The sequence below is a fragment of the Protopterus annectens genome, chromosome 9.part0 (assembly GCF_019279795.1).
Source record: "Protopterus annectens isolate FY-2018-M chromosome 9.part0, PAN1.0, whole genome shotgun sequence".
Lineage (NCBI taxonomy): Eukaryota > Metazoa > Chordata > Ceratodontiformes > Protopteridae > Protopterus > Protopterus annectens.
In genome coordinates this window covers 641,589,413-641,611,029 of record NC_056743.1, presented here as the reverse complement: position 1 = coordinate 641,611,029, position 21,617 = coordinate 641,589,413, and the positions used below count along the sequence as shown (strand labels likewise).

The 21,617-nt window shown below is 39.4% G+C and overlaps 1 protein-coding gene across 1 annotated transcript in view; it reads right to left on the bottom strand.

Moving 5' to 3' along the window:
• The window catches only part of LOC122811397 (complement C2-like), a 925,867-nt gene that overhangs the window by 102,474 nt on the left and 801,776 nt on the right, over positions 1 to 21,617 (bottom strand). The window contains exon 16 of the mRNA XM_044083220.1: positions 18,336 to 18,506. Within this exon, the coding sequence (XP_043939155.1) occupies positions 18,336 to 18,506 (171 nt within the window). The remainder of the gene's footprint in view (positions 1 to 18,335; positions 18,507 to 21,617) is intronic.

Here is a 21,617-nt window from a genome sequence, read left to right as displayed (position 1 = left end):
TCAAATATTTGTCCTGGAAAACAGCATTCCTGGTAGCCATCACTTCTGCCAAGAGAGTTTCGGAACTCCAAGCCCTTTCTGTAAAGCCTCCTTACTTGGTCTTCCATCCGGACAGAGTGTACCTCAGGACCAATCCCTCCTTTCTTCCCAAGGTGGCATCAGAAATCAATATCAATCAGTCCATCAACTTACCGGTTTTCTTCCCTAAGTATCAAAATAAAGGAGAGTACAAGCTGCATTCATTAGATGTACACAGGCAGCTACGTTTCTATATTCATAGGACAGCTGGTCACAGACAATCTGGTCAGCTTTTTGTCTCCTTTTCTAAATTCAGTTTAGGTAAAGCCATTTCAAACGTCACCTTGTCACATTGGATTTCTCAATGTATTCTTCTGGCTTACCAAGCTTTCGGGAGGCCTGCACCTGAGGGAGTCCGTGCACATTCCACTCGCTCCATCTCTACTTCTGCTGCCTTTAAATCTAGAGTGCCATTGGATGATATTTGTTCGGCAGCTACTTGGGCCTCATCTCATACTTTTATCAACCACTACAAACTGGACGTAATTTCTAGAGGGAGAGCATCTTTTGGCTCCGCAGTGCTCTGGAACATCATTCCATGATGGCCGCCCAAGATTCAGGTAGCTGGGGACTCTGTCAGGTAGCTGGGGACTCTGTCCCACAGGTTGCTGACAAATGAAGTCCCTACTCCAGATTAAGAAGTTATGTACTCACCATAACGTTCCATCTGAGTAGATGGCTTCATTTGTCTGCAACCACCCCCCCTTCTTCCCCCTAGCCTTCAGAACTTGGTCCTGTTATATTGTTCTATCTGTTATGCTTGTTGGAACACCTTTTCAGGTATCCATAGAGGGGCAAACTTGATCTGAGGTCATAGGAGGTTGGCAGGGGATTATGGGTGAGGGGAGGAGCTAGGAGCTCGGATCCATAGCTATGCTACAAGTTGCCGGCTCGGATCCAAGACCCACAGGTTGCAGACAAATGAAGCCACCTACTCAGATGGAACGTTATGGTGAGTACATAACTTCTTATTTATGCTTTCCTGCATTATTCTTCCTCCATTTGAACCAGCTTCCTCATGTGACCTCAAATTTTTGTTATGGAAGACTATCTTTTTAGTAGCTATCACTTCTGCCCGCAGAGTGTCAGAGCTTCAAGCCTTGTCCATTAAGCCTCCTTATTTGATTTTCCATGCTGACAGAGTCTCACTTCGAATATACCCCTCCTTTTTGCTTAAAGTTTGCACTGATGTTAATCTTAATCGAATTATTGATTTGCCAGTTTTCTTCCCAAATCACTCCAACAATTTAGAAACTATACTGCACAAACTTGATGTTCACAGACAGCTCAGATTTTACTTGGATAGAACAAAAGATTTTAGGAAATCTGAACAGCTTTTTTATTCCTTTTCAGACTCCAGGAAAGGTATGCCAGTGGCTAAAACAACTCTGTCTAAGTGGTTATCTGATTGTATCACATTTGCTTATTCAGCTGCTAATATGCCCTTACAACACAAAATTAAGGCTCACTCAACCAGAGCAGTGTCTACATCCTCTGCCTTTTCTGCAAGACACTTCCTATTGATAACATTTGTGCAGCAAGCCACTTGGTCAAGACCTCATACCTTTATCACTCATTACAAAGTTGACAGGGGCTCCAGGGACAGGGCCTCCTTTGGGTCTACTGTCCTGAAAAACATACTCCCATGAGCCACTCGAGATAGATGGTGCTTGGGACGTTACCCATCTGTAAGAATGAACGGCGAGATAGAACAACTTCACATAAAGAAGTTATGTACTTACCATAACGTTCCATGTGAGTTGTTCATCTTGCCTTCATTCTTACTCCCCACCCTCCTTACCCCCTCTTGGGTTTTTCAAAAACCGAGATGCTGGATTCTTCCTGGTTGTTCAACCCTTCTATAGCTTTCTCTTATGGAGTGAGAGAATGACAAATGGTATTATTATGCATACGTTATGGTAAGTACATAACTTCATTTTTAGAGTCAGGACAAGTGCAGATGCAGATTTGTACTCTTGCAGAATAGTAATGTCACAACATGAACTATTTTTCCAAGCTGAATTTCAGATTCAAGTAGTGTCTCCAGGCCATAACATACTGAAAAGGGAAGTACTGAAATGGGAGGACTGGTATCCAATTTACAGTACATTCACTAAACTTCAGTTTACTTAGGCAAATGCCTTTAATCTGTCCAAATGCTGGATTTGAGTTCATATGCCACTGGTGGAAAAGCTATTCCTCTAATATCAGTTTCAGTTAGTTTTCTGGATATAACATTCATATTTGTCAGGCTATACCATGAAAAAGCAAACTGATTAAATGAAACTATTTTTTTAAAGTTTATTGCTAATAATACTCAATAATTTACATTTGTGGATAGCAGAAAAATATATTTTTATAAAAGGGAAATACTGTAGTATAATAAGATACATGTCTGGAATGCAGGAAATATATTGACCAGTCAGTATAACTTTACTGTTACAGTACATTGAAATTTGGAGGGCAGACATACAGGATTATCAGGTTACCGCCTAACAAATCTAACTGAAAGCTTACAAAAACAGATGAATACAATATGTATTATTTCCCTCATGCTAATTTTAGAACAGCAAGGTTGATATAGTAATTATGCTTTAAGGCACATATAATATGCGTGTAGGAAGCCAGTTTATAAATGGATACCACTGAATTGGTATGGATCTTGTTATATAGGATATGTAATACCAGATATGACATGTTAAAGAATTGCCTGGCCAGATTAGTTTTAGAAATCATAAAGTTAAAACAGATTTGAATCCTGAAGATTTTCAAAACAAGTTACAGGTCATGGAACGTCACACATTCATTAGAATCTAGATTTAAAGACATTAAAGGCCATCAGACCAGGCTAGATTGGTGATTTTTTTCAGATCGTTTAGCGGGCAAAATTCTGTGCTAGCTTCTAGTGACAAATCTAGTGATTTGTTTGTAAGTCGCTAGTGACACATTAACACTGACTGATGATCACTGACATTGATAAATTGGAAGATGGTATGACTCACTAAGGACTACATTTCCCACAACACATGTATTTTTCTCTACAAATGCAATGGCGGCAGAAGAGCATGCTATCAGTTACCTAGTAACCCAGATAAACAAAGATGGAGCCATCAGAACAACAGGCTAGTGATGATAACTTTGGTGTGAATGTAAACCAAGGTAAAACGAAAATGCAAATTTAACTCTGCTGGATTCAAAGTAATACTCCCTTTCATCTGGGAATGTTGAGGTTACGTAGTTCATAGAAAATTCACAAGCTTGTGTTGATATTTGTAGCTGCAAACTTGTGGGTTTCATCAAGTTATACAATGTTGCGATTTTCTTTAAGAAATTAATATCTATGAACACTGGGTGCTATGTGTACATTGGTGGGGTGTGCTTTCTGTTTGCCAAGTGTGATTTTGGAGTCTCTAAAATACAGAAATAGTGTTGTCGTGAGATTTAAACCTCACTGTGTTTTATTATCTGCTTATCTCGTCCCAAGACCCTTTTCAGTTTCAACTCAAGCCAATGCACAAAAAGCAAAGGCATTGGTGAATTTAGCCACTGGTATGCACAACAGATGCCAGGTATATTCACATGACAATAAGTAGTTTAAAACGTATTCAGACAAAGCAGTATATAAAAGATTGTACAAGAACATTATTAATTTTTCTTAGTTATTACATGTTACATCATTATGATAATGCAAAGAAGGTAAATGGGATTAGGTGTGGTCTTTGATGCATGTGTCCTTACAGGTCTTCATTTGCTCCATGAATGGAGTCATGACCTTGGGATAATTGTTGCGCATTTTTAATGTGTTGAGAAATGAGGTTCTAGTTAACAGGGGCAGTGTTTTCTTAGTAGCTACCAGCCCGAATGCATGCAGAGTGGGGGTCTTTCATATTTAAGGCGCATCAGTTGACTTTATTTTCATTTTGTGAGGTAAAGGTTGGCGATATTCTTGAATGAACAATTTAGTAATTAAAATGTTTTAGCAAGCTGTCTACCCGTTATCAACAGCCATTTGCTTTTTTACATAACTCTCCATTGTTAAGCTTTAAAATCATAGTGCTTTCTTATTTTTCAGAAGTGAAGGAATTGTCATATGAAAAAAGTGTGCATTCCCCCAACTAACTCTGCACCAGTTACTGAACAGATCTGTGAAACACTCAACCAATCATAAATAACTAAAATAAAACAGTCTCAGATCACATGGGAGTCCCATGATGGGAGGGACTCATCTTAAGTAAGCATTGCATCACTGATAAATGCCCTCATTGTGGGTGGGGTACGGGTGCAGTTTTCAACAAAAAAAAAACCCTACAGTGATCAGCGAAGTGAAAGCCCGGGCTGGCACTGTCTGTCAGAATAAAGTGCAAGTATAATAATTTGGGAAGCATAGCAGAACTTCATTTGGAGTAGGTTAGCTTAATAGCTTTGGATTAGGTTAGCTTAATCACTTTATAGTGTTAAATTCTTGTATTGCAGTAGTTTTTATATCTTGTGTCTTTTTATGCGAAATTAAATATTCGCTACTTATGATTTTTTTTTAAACTTATTGTGAGTTATTTGCAGTAACTATTGGATGGTGTAGAAATTAAGTGATTAGGCACCCCTTTCGTATAGGCCTCAAAACTGTTGGAAAATCTTGTCACACACATTGTTTGCCTGACACAGTGACACATTTGATTGGGACAAATGCAGATTATTCTTTCAAGAAGCCACAAAACAGCTTTGAATCCTCTGCACCATCTGTCTCCACATCATCTTCGATGCAGCAGACAGCAGACACTGTTGATGATGGTAAAGATGACTAGGATGAAGAATGGCTGTGAAGAAATAGTGGCATGTAATTTTGTTGACGTAAGATTTCCATATCTTTTCAGTTAATACTCAAATAACAGTGTTATTCGGAAATAATATAATATGTGTTAATTTCTCACATCACAGATTTTTATTTGAAGCATTTGATAGTTTTTCTTGTGAACATATTTGACTTTCCATTAATTTCTCTTTTAACCTTTCTTAATATCTTCCATTATACTAATAATATATAATTTCTTCCTTAACATCAGTAGTCCATTTATTTTCAAGTTGAAATATTTGTAAAACATTTTGAGAATATTTGCATGCATTTTGAAAATTAATAAAGCTGTTTAAAAAAATAGTCCATTTATCATCTTTATGGATCTTTTTTGCTCTGTCAGTTTTTGTGTTTTTTTATGGATTTCTTCCTCCTTCTACAACAGGGGCACCACCTTCTCCCTGAGCCTGTCACAGTGTGCGTACTAAGATTGGGCACTTTTTTATCCTGGGACCTGTGCGCTTGACTGTATTTTTTTAGCCTACTGTTCTGCATGCTATGGGTGACACAGTGGCACAGCAGTGTTGTCGCCTCACAGCAAGAGGTTCCCCGGTTTGATTCTTGGCTGGGGCACTTTCGCTGTGTAGTCTGCATGCCCTCCTTGTGTTGGCATGGGTTTCCTATGGGTGCTCTGGTTTCCTTCCACTTTCCAAAGACATATGCAGTAGGTGGATTGGGCACTCTAAATTGGCCATAGGTGTGAGTGTGCATGTGAGTGTATGGTGTGAAAGAACTCCTGCGGGAAGGGCTAGCCACCCGGCAGTGTAAACCTTGGCTCTAGATGATTGTCACTGTTGAAGTGACACCTTGACCCCATGTGCAAAAATGGGAAAAAGGGGTTGTGGATGGATGGATGGATGGATGGATGGATGGATGGATGGATTTGGAAGTAATGCACTTTATAACTAGTTTACTGGCAGACCCAGCTGTTGGAATAAAACTGAATTTTAGTTCTTTTTAACGTTTAGAATGGAGAGTCAAATTTTTTCCAGAGGCAGAGCCCCGTACCAATATACTATTCCATTTCTCCAAAAATCTAGCTACTTTTTGAGATGACCATTTGGCAACACTGCATCAGACTAGGTGACTGTGTAATTACTGGAACAAGTACATTTCCTGCATATGGAGTAGTCAGAGCTATTTGGGTACTATGTAAATTATTCAGACGTTGCCCTCCAGAATAGAATGGCACCTGGTTACCTATTACAGACACAAGATGGGCCCTGTCAGCTTCTGGGGTCAGAATGCTGCACTTTTGTACCAGATAAAAGTGAAAGTATTAAGACACATTGCAGTTCTTGAGTGATGTTATTGCAAAAATGCACACATTTGCAGATTGGATTGCAAATCTATTTACTGACTTGAGGGGAGGGCTTAAAATATCTTAGGGTTGCTGCAGTAATTATAGTAATAGTAATCATTATAGTATCACTTTGTAGACTGTGTATTACAAAAGCTCTGACTGGAAATGACACAAAGCCTGTTTATTTAAACCATATCACAGTAGTTAGTACTAATGATATAATACATTTATGAGGTTTGTAGAGACACATTCCTCTTCAGGGATTTCAGGTAGAGTTGTTAAGTTAGAACTTATATAAATGAAGTCATATAAATGCAGTTTCTGTCTGAACAGGCTTGAAAATATATTTATTTTCAAGAAAGCTTTCATTCTAGATCTTCAGATTTCATATTATATTATACATCATTAGTGGAAAAAACAGTTAAATAACTAGCAATGATCATGAGGGCAAACACAGATAAAACCTTGCAAATTCTCTGTTCTCATATGAAATATCTTTGGTATCTGTCAGAATGACATTACAGAGGCAGAAACAGATATTTTGGAACATTTGCAGATAAAACCACATGGACTAACATCAAGAAGTCTTGTTAAGATTTATAGAATCCAAGGCTTGAAGTTCCAGTGGAAAAGTGTGTGCAAGCTGCAGCAAAAGTGAATATAATATATGATGTTAAGTTGTCTATCTCGCCTTTATTCTTGCTGGTTGGATCAGCTCCGACTTGGCCATCTTCAATAGCTCGAGAGCTGTTTACTGGCTCGAGGCTACCCCTTATCCCATAATGCCTAGCGATAGCTACCCAGATCTCGTTTGCCGCTTCAGCTGCGAGGGTGTCATTTTTCTGGCTCAGGCTTGTATATTTAACTTTTTGTGTAAACTTTCCTTTAGAATTTAAATGTTCTAGTATCTTTTCTATTTAGAGTTAGTTATACGTGTTGTAGTTGTTTTTTCTATAGTGTCTCTCCCTTTTGATAGAACTCGTTTAAGTTAGACAGTTCTCCCCACCCCTCCCCCATCCCTAGGTTAGCCGTTTAACTTAGAGACTCTCCTTTTTTTCCCTTATTGTAAAAAAAATGAATTATATTATATCTTAGGTTTCCCTCATAGTTATAGATAGTACTGGTGTCTTTTGTCTAGTGTAGTACTATTTTTTGTCTGTATTTACTTACTTAGTTTTCCTTTCTTGGTACAGTCATGTCTAAGGAAGCTAAGGTTTCTGGATTCAAGAAGTGTGACTCATGCTGTCAGAAAATGTCTCTGACAGATGGGCACACTAGTTGCGTCTACTGTTTGGGCGCTGTTCACCTGCAGGACTCTTGTTCTGTTTGCCATGCTTTTAGTCCAAGTGCAGGAGTGTAAGAACAAACTGATTCTTAGGGGTCTGTTAAAACCTGAGGATTCACCGGCAAAGAGTTCACAGCCAGTGAAACCCCCAAAATCTACTAAGCCGTTGGCTCCACCCTCGGAGCCGACTCCTGTGCAGGATTTACATTCTAAGTCAGTTCCAGCTGGTACTGACAAGACAACCTCCCCGTTCGCTCCATCGGATGCTTCAGAGCTGTCCCAGAGCCACAAGAGGCTGAGGTCCCCTTCCTTAGAGTCACTGCATTTGGCTCCTCTGTCTCCATTACTTCAAAGTGAGTATAGCCACCACTCCTCTCGGTCCTCTAGGCCGTTGGATAACAATGTGGTTGCTAAAGTTGCAGGCACTAGCTAGATTATTGTCCAGCCCTCCTCAACAGGTATCGGCTCCATCCACTTCACTTGATGTTCCTCCTCCGACTCCAATGAGTTCGGAGCCGGAGTTCGTTGGGGTTTGGGTAGTTGAACCGTCGGCTCCGATCACCATATCCCCTTTGGTTCCAACCTCGACTCCGATTACCTCGATAGTTCCTTCGATCGAGGAATCTGGTCTCCAGAGCTTCCTCATCAGCTCCGAGGGGGGGAGTGGCATCGGACCCTTGTCTGACTCTGTTCTCCCTCTTGGAGCTTCGGCGCAGGTGAGCTTGGCTCCAACATCGGCCTCGGAGCTGTCCCCCTCGGTGCGGAGAAAGATTCCTATTTCTTTGGAACCAGAGCATTCTCTTCCTCGAGGCAGGGACGCCTTTGAGGTCATGCGGAGCGTGCTGTCCCCTGAGTCAGCTCAACTACCAGCTCCACCGGCTCAATTCCCCATAGTGTCTGTGCCAACCTCTGCTACTCCTCCAGACCCCAAGCATATGGAACCAGTGGTCCAGGACACCCCATTGGGTGTTTCCTCTTCTTCTGAGGCCTCTCCTGATCTCTCAGAGGAGCCCCTTCGGAAGAATAAGTGCAAGAGGAAGCACATTGACTCCCCGGAGTCTCTCACTTCTGATACGGACTTAGATGAATCAGAAGGGTCCCCGAGATCCCCCTCTGAAGATGTTTTGTTCACGGACATCCTTGAAATGGTTAAGCAGAGGGGGAACTGGACTCCCCTAGCTCCTACTGAGGATGGGTCTGTATTCCTGGATGCTTTCAGTTCCCGACCTTCCACCTCCTGGGTTTCTCCTCCTTTCGACTCACTTATGTCTGTAGTGGCTCGAAAGGCGTGGTCAGCTCCGGATACAGTGGAACCAACTCTGAGGAGACCAAATAAGTTTATTACAGCCCCCCAGGATAAGCAGTTCCTTTCTAAGGGTGTGCCCATTGATGCCATGGTGGTAGCAGCTGCCACCAAAAAAGAGATAGCAGAGACCTCTTCATCTGTTCATCCTCCTAACAAGGAGTTTAGGATGATGGACAGATACGGAAAGCAAATGTTTGCTTCAGCGACCTTCTCCATGAGGTCCCTGAACTACTTATGTCACTTTACTTGTCTTCAGAGGGATCTCCTAAAAGAGCTAGGAGATACCCTTCAAGATCCTACAACTGAGGGAGTACAAGCCAAAGTAACTTCCCAGCTAGCGACTCTTAATTCCGTAGTCAACTCCTCCATGAGGCTCATTTCCTATGCTGCCGATGGAGCAAGTAGAGCCGCGGGCACTGCTGTGGCCCTCAGGAGCCATGCTTGGATGCGGCTGTGTATTTTTGCGGAACCCTTTCGAGCGTCCTTCACCAACACCCCCTCTGATGGCTCCTTTCTCTTTGGGCCACATGTGAAAGACACTTTGACTAGGTGTGAGCAAAAAGACAAGACTCTCTCTGCCGTGGGAGTCCGTTTTTCCACTCCCTCAAGACCCTTCTCCAAGGGTCAGAGGAGTGGGAAGATGTGGTTCCGCAAATCTCAGGGAGCCTTGCCTGGCACACGTAGTGATTTTTCCTTCAAAGGCAGAGGAGGAAATAACAATAATAGATGCCGCCCTCATGGCAGAGGGGGTCCACATTATCAGGGCAACAGAGAATCCTTCTCTGACAAGCCTTTCCAACATCCCTGAAGGGTTGCCCGACTGCTCACCTCTGGAGGCAGTCGGGGGAACACTTTCACTGTACCCGAGAGCCTGGCAAAAATTATCAAAAGACAGATGGGTACTATCCATTATATCTGGAGATTACAGAATTCCCTTTCTTCAATACCCCCTACAGTCAAAAAAGGCCCTTCCAGATGTTCCACCCAATCTGAGGGAGCAAGCAGTTAGACCAGCTTGGATCCGGAACTTACTCAAGGTTCTTTTTGGTACCAAAAAAGACCGGGGACCCATTCTGGATCTCAGCAGATTAAACAGATCTGTTCAAAGAACAAAGTTTCGGATGGTCACGCTACAGTTCATTCTACCCTTTCTGGGTCAGGACAACTGGATGTGCTCAACAGATCTTCAGGATGCATACTACCATATCAAGATGGACAGACACTCCAGGAGATTTCTTCGCTTTTGGGTGGGGGCCAGTCACTACCAGTTCAGAGCTCTGCCCTTTGGTCTCACCACAGCCTCCAGGGTGTTCACCAAATGTATGGCAGTGGTCACGGCTCACCTGAGATGTCAAGGATTCCAGGTGTTTCCATATCTAACCAAGGAACAACAGGAAAACAGAAATCCTCTGGAAAGACCCTGATACTCTGGTGCTAAATGAACCAACACCAATGAAATGACTGTTTTACCTAGGTTTCGTCTTTATTGTTACAGACTTCTTCAGAAAATACCACATTTCTCACCACTCCAATAATATATACTCTCACAATCTTCCACATCTCCACTTTCATTAACCAATTAAATAATTAACCAGCCAAAAACATACACACCTTAAAATTATATGAGTATGCACTCTAAACTAACTACTCTTTTACTCTACCAATAATTACATTACATTCATATAAGGACATTAATAATTCTATTGATTACATGAATGTTTAAACCATTTCTAAAATAATGTAAATGTATATAACATACACTTATATACACACACACACACACACATTAGTTCACTAAAATGCTGTATCATGTACATTCTCCCATCTCCATTATAATAACATTAACCTATCTTAAAAACATATAAATGATGAGGTAGCAGGACGTTTATAATAGGGAAGGCGAGCAGAGTGAATTCCCTTTAGATGGAGGTCCCAGGCGGTCGGAGAGGTTGAGAAACCGCCAACAGGGATGGCAACAGCAAGTGGCGGATGGAAGCAACGAGTATTACAGGCAGGGGGCGAGACCGAAGAAATGGAGCTATGCACAGCAGTATCGCGAACCGCAACAGGGCGGATTGAGGGAGACTGCCCTAATGATCCATTATTAGAAGTAAGTGTTCATTTGGAGCTCTAGTATCCGAGCAGGGGGGCATTTACTGTTTGTGACATTTTGGATTGTTTTGAGCTGCCCTGTAAACACACTGAAATGGGGGGCAGTGAGGATTTAATGACGCAGCAAAAGCCAGGGTGTACGGACTTTATGGACAAAAGTAATAAGTGTTAATGGAAGCGATGTAGCAACATCTATATCTGCATGTAATGTTGCAATGTGTAAAATGTTGAACATTATTGATGTGATACAGGGGGAAGGACATGCTGTTTGTTTGACTAGCCCATCCATTATCTTAAATGCTCAAGGTGATTACAAGTTGTACAATTATTCAAGTAAGGTAATAAGGAGGGAGCATGCTGAATTGTTATCAAAAGGCTTTTCTTTTATACCCTTAAGAAGAGGAAGTTTGACTGAGACCATAATAGATTTAAAAATGTTAACAAGAAAAATGAATATCAGGATGTTTTTTGATAATTATCACCAGCAAGAAAGTGTTGGTTTAAGGAAGCCAAGTAAATTTAATCCACCACCAAATGGAATGGTAAATTTATATAAAAAGTTTGTGAGTTGGATATAAGGGAATATATTAGGGTGAGTGGAACTAGTGGAAAAAAGAAGGTTTTCGACAGCATTAATAACCTGGATAGAAATGAAGAAAAGTTATTAAAAGATTTGATTAATGACAAAACTGTTAGGTTCATGAAGCCTGACAAAGGGAATGGTATGGTGATAATGGATAAAAATTATTACACAGATTATATGTTAACCATGTTAACTACTGATACATATGAAGAGAGTACTTTAAATCAGGTACATATTGCCTATTTAAAGATAGATTTATTGGTTGAGGATTTATTGATGCAGGGGCAAATAGATGAAACTGAACATTATTATTTGACAAACAAATTTCCCATGGTCAGCAACATTTTTGGTATACCAAAATTGCACAAAGGGTTGAGCAATATCCAGTTCAGGCCGATAGTTGATGGAAAGAGGGGTAAAACATGTTTCATAAGTACGTTTTTGGATTTTCATTTGCAAAAAGGGTTAAAAGAATTTGGATACATAACCACGGATTCATGGGATTTTTTGAATAAAGTAAAGGTAGTTAAAATTAGTGACCATACAATATTGTTAACAATTGATGTATGTAATTTGTTTTCGGTCATTCCCAACGAAATTGGATTGGAATAGCTGGAGAAACAATTCATAAAAATGGGTATACATGAACAGGATCGTATTAATGTGTTTGTGGCCTTAATGGACGTGGTGTTGAAGAATAATTACATATTCTTTGAAGGTTATTATTATAAGCAAAGAACTGGAGTAGCAGTGGGAGCTGCTTGTGCTCCAATCTGTGCAAATTATATTATATCCTGTCCTATTGGGAACAAGAATATGTATTTGTAAGTGAATATATGAAGCACATACAACAATACACCCATTTTTTTGGATGATATATTTGTTGTATGGGTGGACCGATTGTAACTATGAAGGCCTTTATAGATTATATTAATTGTACAGTGCCATTTTTTAGAGTTACCCATGAATATAGTAATAAGGAAATATCATATTTGGATGTAAAATTGAAGGTAGATCAGGCAAAAAAAGTTTTGATTTCTGGTATTTATAGGAAGTCTACTTTTTCAAATTCTTATTTGAATTACCAGAGCTGGCACCCTAACCATCAGAAAAGGGCGATAGTTAAAAGCCAAATTGTTAGGGCAGCCAGAATGGTAAGTGAATATGAAGATTTCCTTAAAGAAATTGAATTTATTAGAGGTATGGTTATTAACCGTGGATATCCCGCAGCGTTATGTGATTCCATTATGGAGGAAGTTAAATATAAGCGGGTTAATGGAGTCTATAGGGCAATTCTGGTTATGAATAATAATGTGGGTAATCAAAGGGATATGCGTTTTGCAGATGATTTGACAAATGAAACAAGTGTTACTACAGATACGAGTGAGTTATTGTATTTTATAACTACTTATAATTACGAGATGCCGAGTATATAGTTAATATTATACACAATAATTGGAAACTGTTGAAATTGGATAGCAACGTATGGAGAAAAATGAATAACTCCCCCAAAAATGTGTACAGAAAAGGAAAGTCATTTAAACAGTTATTAGAATCAGATGCTAATGTTATTAATGGGATTGGGAGTTCCCACTGGAGTAAAGGAAACTTGAGATGTGGTAGATGTAGTATATGTAGGTATATTTTGGTCACAGGTGACAAAATAAATGTTGCGGGAGAGTCCATTGATATACATGGGCATTTTGATTGTTATACCAAAAATGTTGTTTACATGGCCAAATGTGAAGGCTGTTTGGCCTTCTATATAGGGAAAACTTGTAGAACATTTAGGGAAAGAGTTAGTGAGCATATGCTTGATATTAGGCATATGAAAAACACTAACGCCTTAGTTAGACACATTGAGCAATACCCAGAGCACAAATTCAAGTTTTGTATAATACAACAAATAAAAAAGGATAGTCAGGGTGCTGTCTTGGATGTGCATCTGGATGTTTGTGAAATGAGATGGCAGTTAAGATTAAATGCTACAGTGTTTCCGGGGATTAATGACAACATAAGCATGCTGCCCATATTGAAATTAAAACACATTTGGGGTTGAAATATGTTAATGTTCAAGTGGGTAGTAATGTAGTATTTTATTTTTATATGTTTTTAAGATAGGTTAATGTTATTATAATGGAGATGGGAGAATATACAAGATACAGCATTTTAGAGAACTAATGTGTGTGTGTATATAAGTGTATATTGTATACATTTACATTATTTTAGAAATGGTTTAAACATTCATGTAATCAATAGAATTATTAATGTCCTTATATGAATGTAATGTAATTATTGGTAGAGTGAAAGTGTAGTTAGTTTAGAGTGCATACTCATATAATTTTAACGTTTGTATGTTTTTGGCTGGTTAATTATTTAATTATTTAATTGGTTAATGAAAGTGGAGGTGTGGAAGACTGTGAGAGTATATATTATTGGAGTGGTGAGAAATGTGTTATTTTCTGAAGAAGTCTGTAACAATAAAGACGAAACCTAGGTAAAACAGTTGTTTCATCGGTGTTGGTTCATTTAGCTCCAGAGTATTAGGGTCTTTCCAGAGGATTTCTGTTTTCCTGTTGTTCCTTGGTTAGTCGTTTGTGGACTTTCATTTTTTTGTTTCCATATCTAGATGACTGGCTCCTCACTGCTGCCACCAGGCATCAACTTTTACAGGCGCGGGATTACACAATTACACAATTTGCACCCAGCTAGGTATTACCATAAATTTCGAAAAATCTGCCTTGTTGCCCTGTCAGTCCATCACTTACATAGGAGCAGAATTAAACTCAAAGGAAATGTTCGCAAGGTTACCACTGGAAAGAGTGTCCACTATCTGTCAACAAGTGCAAGTCCTAATGCAGAGCAAGAGGATACAAGTCAAATATGTCCTTCAAACTCTAGGCTCCATGGCAGCTGCCATCCTCCTTCTTCCATTGGCGCGCTTCCATATGAGGATTCTTCAGTGGCTTCTTTTCACACAATGGTCTTTCCAAGAGCTGCACATGTCTCACATGATCCTGATTACAGAAGCATGCAAAAGGCACCTTTACTGGTGGATGGTCTCCCCACTAGTGACTCAGGGCAGACCCTTCATTCAGCCCCCTCCGGTAGCCACAGTGACTACAGACGCCTCCCTGAAAGGGTGGGGGGGGGGCATTATCTGGGCAGGACACTCCAAGGCACTTGGCAACCTCAAAAGTACCATCTGCACATAAACGTCCTAGAAATGAGAGCCGTGCTCCTAGCATTGCAAGCCCTTCAGGACTCTCTTCCTTCCGGGACCATAGCAATCCAAACAGACAATATGTCAGTAGTGTGGTACATCAACAAGCAGGGCAGGACCAGATCTTACTCCTTTTGTCGAGAAGCACTCAGACTGTGGCAGTGGGCGATTTCCTCCCAACGTTTTCTGATTGCGACGCAGATCCCTGGGAGATCCAACATCATAGCGGACAGGCTCAGCAGAGCAATCCTCATGCCTCATGAGTGGTCTCTGAATCAAGAAGTTGCGGACCTAATCTTCTGCAAATGGGGACAGCCTTGCTGCGATCTTTTTGCCACCCCTTTCAACAGAAAATGCAGCAACTACTTCTTCCGCTTCCAGGTATATACCCAGGGATGCTCTAGTCCAAGATTGGTCTCAGGGACTCCTTTATGCTTTTCCTCCCTTTCCCCTTATACCAAGACTCATACAGAAAGCAAAGTCGTTGGGTTGCAAAATGATCTTCATTGCCCCCTACTGGCCTCGACCGATATGGTTTCTGTTCCCACACCTCTATCTTCTCGATCAGCCCTGGTCTCTGGACCCGATTCCAGATCTACTGATTCATCAATCGGGCGGGTTGCATCAGTCAATTCAGACTCTTCAGCTCACAGCTTGGTTGCTGCACTTCCAACCTTAGCCAGGCTTCCTAGCATTTCCCCAGCAGTCCATGAGATTATCGTTTCCTCACATAAGTCCACCACGAGGACAATTTATGCTAGCAAATGGAAACGTTTTTCTTATGGGCTGAGTCCAGGAATGTGGATCCCTTCTCAGCCTCAGTCCATGAGATCCTAGAGTTCCTAGCACAACTTTTTTACTCTGGAGCCGCTTCCGCTACCATTAGGGTGCAATTAGCAGCCATTTCTAATTTTCACATCGGGTTACAGAATTCAAACATCATGTCTCACAAGTTCTGTAAAGCCTTTTTGAGAGGAACATCTCTTCTTAGACCTCCAGTGAAAGACCCCCCGCTCCTCCTTAGGACGTTAATTTAGTCCTAACATCCTCAGTTTTACCTCCTTTTGAACCAGCGGCATCCTGCTCCATAAAATTTCTCTCTTGGAAAACACTCTTTCTGGTTGCTATCACTTCAGCCAGGCGAGTCTCAGAACTACAGGCACTATGTGTCCGTCCCCCTTATCTGGTGTTTCATAGGGATAGAGTTTCTCTGAGGACAAATCCTTTGTTTCTTCCCAAAGTCTGCTCTGAACATAATTTAAATCAATCTATAGATCTCCCCGTATTCTTCCCCAATCACAGCAACAAGGCAGAGTACAAGCTTCACCAATTGGACGTACACAGGCAATTGTGTTTTTACCTTCATAGAACTAAAGAAATAAGAAAATCAGACCAATTGTTTCTTTCTTATGCCTTAAACAAACAAGGTCTCCCAGTTTCCAAGGTGACTTTATCTAGATGGCTATCCCATACTATTTCATTTATTTATCAGTTACGGAATAAGGAATTACCATCTAAACCGAAAGGTCATTCTACTAGGGCATTAGCCACCTCTGTAGCTTTTCAGTCCAGGTTGCCCATGGATTCCATATGTGGAGCTGCTACGTGGACAAATCCTCATACGTTTCTTTCCCATTACAAGGTGGATATGGTCTCCCGGAGCAGAGCTGATTTTGGTTCCACTGTTCTGAAGAGTCTGTTCCACTGAGCCACTCAGGATGTTAGGTGCTAGGGACGCTGTCCCAACCAGCAAGAATGAAGGCGAGATAGACAACTTAACATAAAGAAGTTATGTACCTACCATAACGTTCCATGTTAGTTGTCTTCATCTCGCCTTCTTTCTTGTAAACAGACCTCTGTCCCCATGTCCTAGTGGATCGAGAGGAGTCCCTTTTTCACTGGCTGAGTATTCTTTTGTTTTCCTATAATGATTTAGAGGATATGGGAGGTACAAGTCAACTAGTTGTTTTGACTGGTTTATTCTCTTGTTATGTCTGGAGTTAGCTATTTCAAACGAGATCTGGGTAGCTATCGCTAGGCATTATGGGATAAGGGGTAGCCTCGAGCCAGTAAACAGCTCTCGAGCTATTGAAGATGGCCAAGTCGGAACCGAGGATCGGCTCTGATCCCAACCAACCAACAAGAAAGAAGGCGAGATGAAGACAACTAACATGGAACGTTATGGTAGGTACATAACCTCTTTTTTAGAGCAAATATGTGACAGTTTCAGTTTGTAGATAACTTCGTCTATGCACATACCTACATTATAGTCATTGTAATAGCATATTTCTTACTAACATTTTGATTTTACTGTTCATTGCATAAAAAATGCTACTAACCAACTGTAAGTAACTTCTGACTGAATTTACGCTGAAAGTGCATGGTACATGAAAAGCAGTTAGATAGCAGAATATATGACAATTTTAAGGTCAGATAGATAAATCTTTCACCCAAAATATCCTTGATAGCCCAGGCAGATGGCATGCAAGCAGACAATTATTAAACTGGTTCTCACCCCAAGCTATGGAACACTCTCTTTATAAACATCCTGTATAAGAACTACAACTTTAGTATGATTTTGTATGGAAATGGTAAAATAATGCTGAATGTTTTATAAATATTATTGCTAGCTCATGCTAATTGCCTGTGTAAACGTATGTAATGTGGAGCTTTGCCCTGTCAGACTTTCCCAGTTATGAAAGGCAAATAAATAAATAATAATGTTAGAAACTGGTATGAGGCAAAAAAAGGAATGCATAGCTATAAGGTATTAATGGGAAATCATCCACCAACCTTCTGTTTTGGAAAGTCTATATTTATATAGCTTTCATCTACATTTCATTGATACTTATCTGGGAGAATATTCCCAGAAGCTGTTACTCAGTTTTTCATAAACCCATATCCCATTAGACCTCCATGAGTTGTGTAGGTAGCACAATTAATTTCTGTGTCCCAGTTCAATTAAATTACTATTCTCCAAGCATGTTTTGATGAGTTCTACAGAATTTAAAACAACTCCTGTATAGAAATATAATCAAACCCAATATGTTGCAACACTGGAGTGAGGAATCTCTTCTCATTAGAAAATGGGGGTTATTTTTCTACATTGGGGTCATTTGGAAGGCCTTCAAAGCTTAGAGACATATTTCTGGAACAGTGTACTTTTACAGAAATGTGATTTGTTAACTGTAATGGAACCTTACAGTGTGACGGGTACTATTATTCTATTTACCTGAAACTGTATTCCCTTTTTCTTTCCTCGATTTTTATTACCAAGAGGAGGCCATCATAAAGGAGAAAAAAAATTAGTTACTTAAATATGCATGTGTATGCATGGTATCGACAGCTTTTGTCAGGAATTACACCTGAGCCTTCAACATTCAAATTCTTAACCTCCAGTTCCCACAAAACAAGACCATAATTCTTTCCCTTCCTTTATAACTTTACAGCTTCTACAACAAGCGCCAGCTATGTGGTTATTCTTCATCATAACAGTATTGCAGTATCATTTGAAGTGTTTCTGTTTCTGATGATGCAGTTTTGTACAGAAAGATTTATACAAATGCATACTGTATTAACAAAGAAAAATGCAAAACCTGAAAATAGCGGAGCTTGTTTCCTATAAACAAGGCCCCTCCTGAATCGCCTTTGCAGGTTGCATGTTCATTTCTTCCTCCAGTGCACAGAAACCTGTCAGTGATGACATCAGACACTTGGACATGTTGATATGGTTTGGCTTTTTTAGCATCTTCTTCACAAGACCTTGCCTGCAAAATGTAACAGGCATACTTTAACTTACATACCTGCAATATTCAGCTGTACTTTTTGTAACCTGAGCACTACATATTAAATATGTAATGAATAAGCAGTAAAATAACATCTGTAATTATGAAGCATCTGTTTTTTTTTCAGTAGCCACAGATAATGATGGAGTTTGACTAAACAACTACCTCTGGACTCTAAAAACATTTCAAGGAAAAGTATTTAAATGACAAAATTCACTGCTGTACTATAATAAAATGACTTTATAGGAGCAAACACTGACTTTATTTATTTAACTGAATGCGTTAACTGGGGTATAACAATGATAACAATAGACCAATTTGAGTCTCAGCCTGGGAAGTACAGAAAACAGCAATTATACATTATACAGTGACTGCTCATTACTATTCAAAAATTAGCACACTGATTGGACAGCCCAACCTGTGTGCCTGTTGTAATTTGAGCATATACCAGCAAACAAAAGTCTGGCCACTGAAGCACCATTGAGTGACCAGACTTTCTATTGGCATATGCTGAAGGACGGAACAAAATACAGGAAAAATCAGGTAAGTTCTGCAAAACGTAAAAATAGACGTACATGATTTTCCTTGTATTTCTGCACTGTCCCTCATAAATTTTCAGCATTTAAAAAAAAAAAAAAAAACAAAATACAAAAAGCAGCAAGAGAGATTCTCTCTTCCCCATTGCTTCTCCTGCGCTGTATGATGCCTAAAAAGACTTTGATGTACTGTGCAAGTGCAGGAACTTAAGTCCCATATGAATGTGCAGTACATCAGTAAACAAGGAAAAATGTGGAGGAACATTAAAGCGCAGTTAAACAAATATATTATTTAAAAAAGCTAAGCAATTTCTTAAGTAGTATTGTATAATAGTAATAATCCACGACTGGGTGTGAATATATCAGGATTTACTAACACCCAGTCGTGGATTATTGCTAATTATACAATGACTGTCCATTAACATTAAAAAAGCAGCACGCTAATTGGTCAGCCCAACCAGCGTGCCTGTTGTAAATCCAAACATAATACCAGAGGAAAAAAGTCCGGTCACATGGACTTTCTTCCATTATTATATGCCATAAAAATCTCACTTTTCTTGCACTTAAAATTTAAAATAAATTTAGAAAACCGGAGACTTGAAACCGATCAGAGATGGGACAGACAAAAATAAAATAATCAGGTATGTTATGCAAAACTAGAGAAATGTACTTAATTATCCTTTTATTTTCTACATCCCATCTCTCTCCCATACATTCAAAGTCTCCCTGTATATTTATTTTTTTAATTAAAAAAAAAAAGCCAACAGAGATCTTTTCAGTTGCTTCTTATACACAGCACTGATGTACTGCATAAACATGGGAACAAAAGTACCATATGCATGCACAAATACATCAAAAAAGCACCAGAATATCTGAGGAAAGTGGAACACCATGGAGTCATGATACAAAGACATTATTTAAGGAAAAGTAAGTAACTTTTTTCTTAAATAATGTCATTGTATAAGAGCAATAACTGACTCCATGGTGTGGCATGTTGAAGATTTACCCACGCTTGTCTTTGTTTAATCACTTGGGCTTCGTCCTCATCCTTAAACCACAGCAACCGTCGGTAACTCTTCAATATACCACACTCACATCATTGGCTATTGCTCCACTATTTGACAAGCAGAGTAAAAAAAAATGAGACTACATAAAGAAAAAAAGCAAAAATGTATACAGTACTTACATAAACTTGTGTATAACATTTCCAGTAGCCAGTTAATTAGAAAATTGTTTTTTACCTGAAAGAATGCTAAAGATAAACTAAGGAGAAAAAATTAGTGTTGTTAGGATGAGAATGATGATGTTTACATTATATGTCCTGAGAGAAGACACATTTTGCTTGAGATTGAATATGAGCTTTAGATGTTAGAAGAATTATCTTTAAGATATGTTAGGAGAGATTTATTAAACTACATCATGCCCAGATTTTAGTTTAGTGATATCTGTTCTATATTCACTTTTTTAAAGAAAGTGTGATGCTTAACATGTTATGCTCATGCATAAATATGGAGTGCCGACTTCCATTCTACAATGAAGTCTGAATCTCCTAAGAACCATTAACTAACTCAGAGCTGTCCATATATTTCATTGTACAGAATGTCACAGACTGTATTTTGTTTAGCATACAAAATATTCATGTAGCCCACAAGAAGAAGGAATAAGTCTCATTGCAGTGCACTTATCATAGTTGCAAGGACAAATACATTTTGTTTCAATTAAATTTATTAAAGGAAATGTAGTTCAAAATAAAAATGAATAGATCAATGGTATTTCATCGTCATTGTTAAATACTGCTGATAGGGGAATTTCCCTTTTTCTCTGGGATTGTGCAACCTTAGAGTTGGTATATTTAGGTTACTTGGGGTGTGGGGGGTGCAGGGGGCACTTGCACATTTTTAGAAGTGCCTTATTTCAGTAATTCTGTCCTTCAGTATATTTTACATGGAAATACAGAATTTGAAGTAAATGTATTTTGATAACTTATCATAAAATACTTAAAATTCATACTGTTTTTGTGAGGTTATCTGTTTGTCTATTAGATGCTACTTTGACTCAATAAGTAATAAAGATAATGTACACATTGGAGTTTTTCACAAACTTCAGTTCATGTACAATTTATAACAGGTTCCAAAACTTAAAGGCAAGATTTTGAAATTATATGCTACATTTAGTCATGATTGAAAATGTAGCTAGAAGTGCCTTCCAAACACATTTAGCAGGATTCTATCCATTTCTGTGTGTGCAAGGGTACCCAGTTCAAAGTGGAGAAGGTATAATAGGTTCATAGGTAGGTACTAGTCTATCGGCCCAAGGGCCTAAGTAAGCCTAGCCAACAAGGTTCCCTGGCTTACCCACCCAAGAAAGTTAGTTTCCTGTGCCCCTGTCGAGCAGAGCCGCAGAAGTGATCCCCGGGGTGTATTTCCTATTTTCCATCCACTCATCAAGACTTTTCTTGAAGAATGCTAATGAGGAACTTTGGGTGACATAGATGGGTAGCTTGTTGCAGAGTATAGGAAGTCTCTGTGACAGGAATCTATCCCTCCAGTATGTCCTG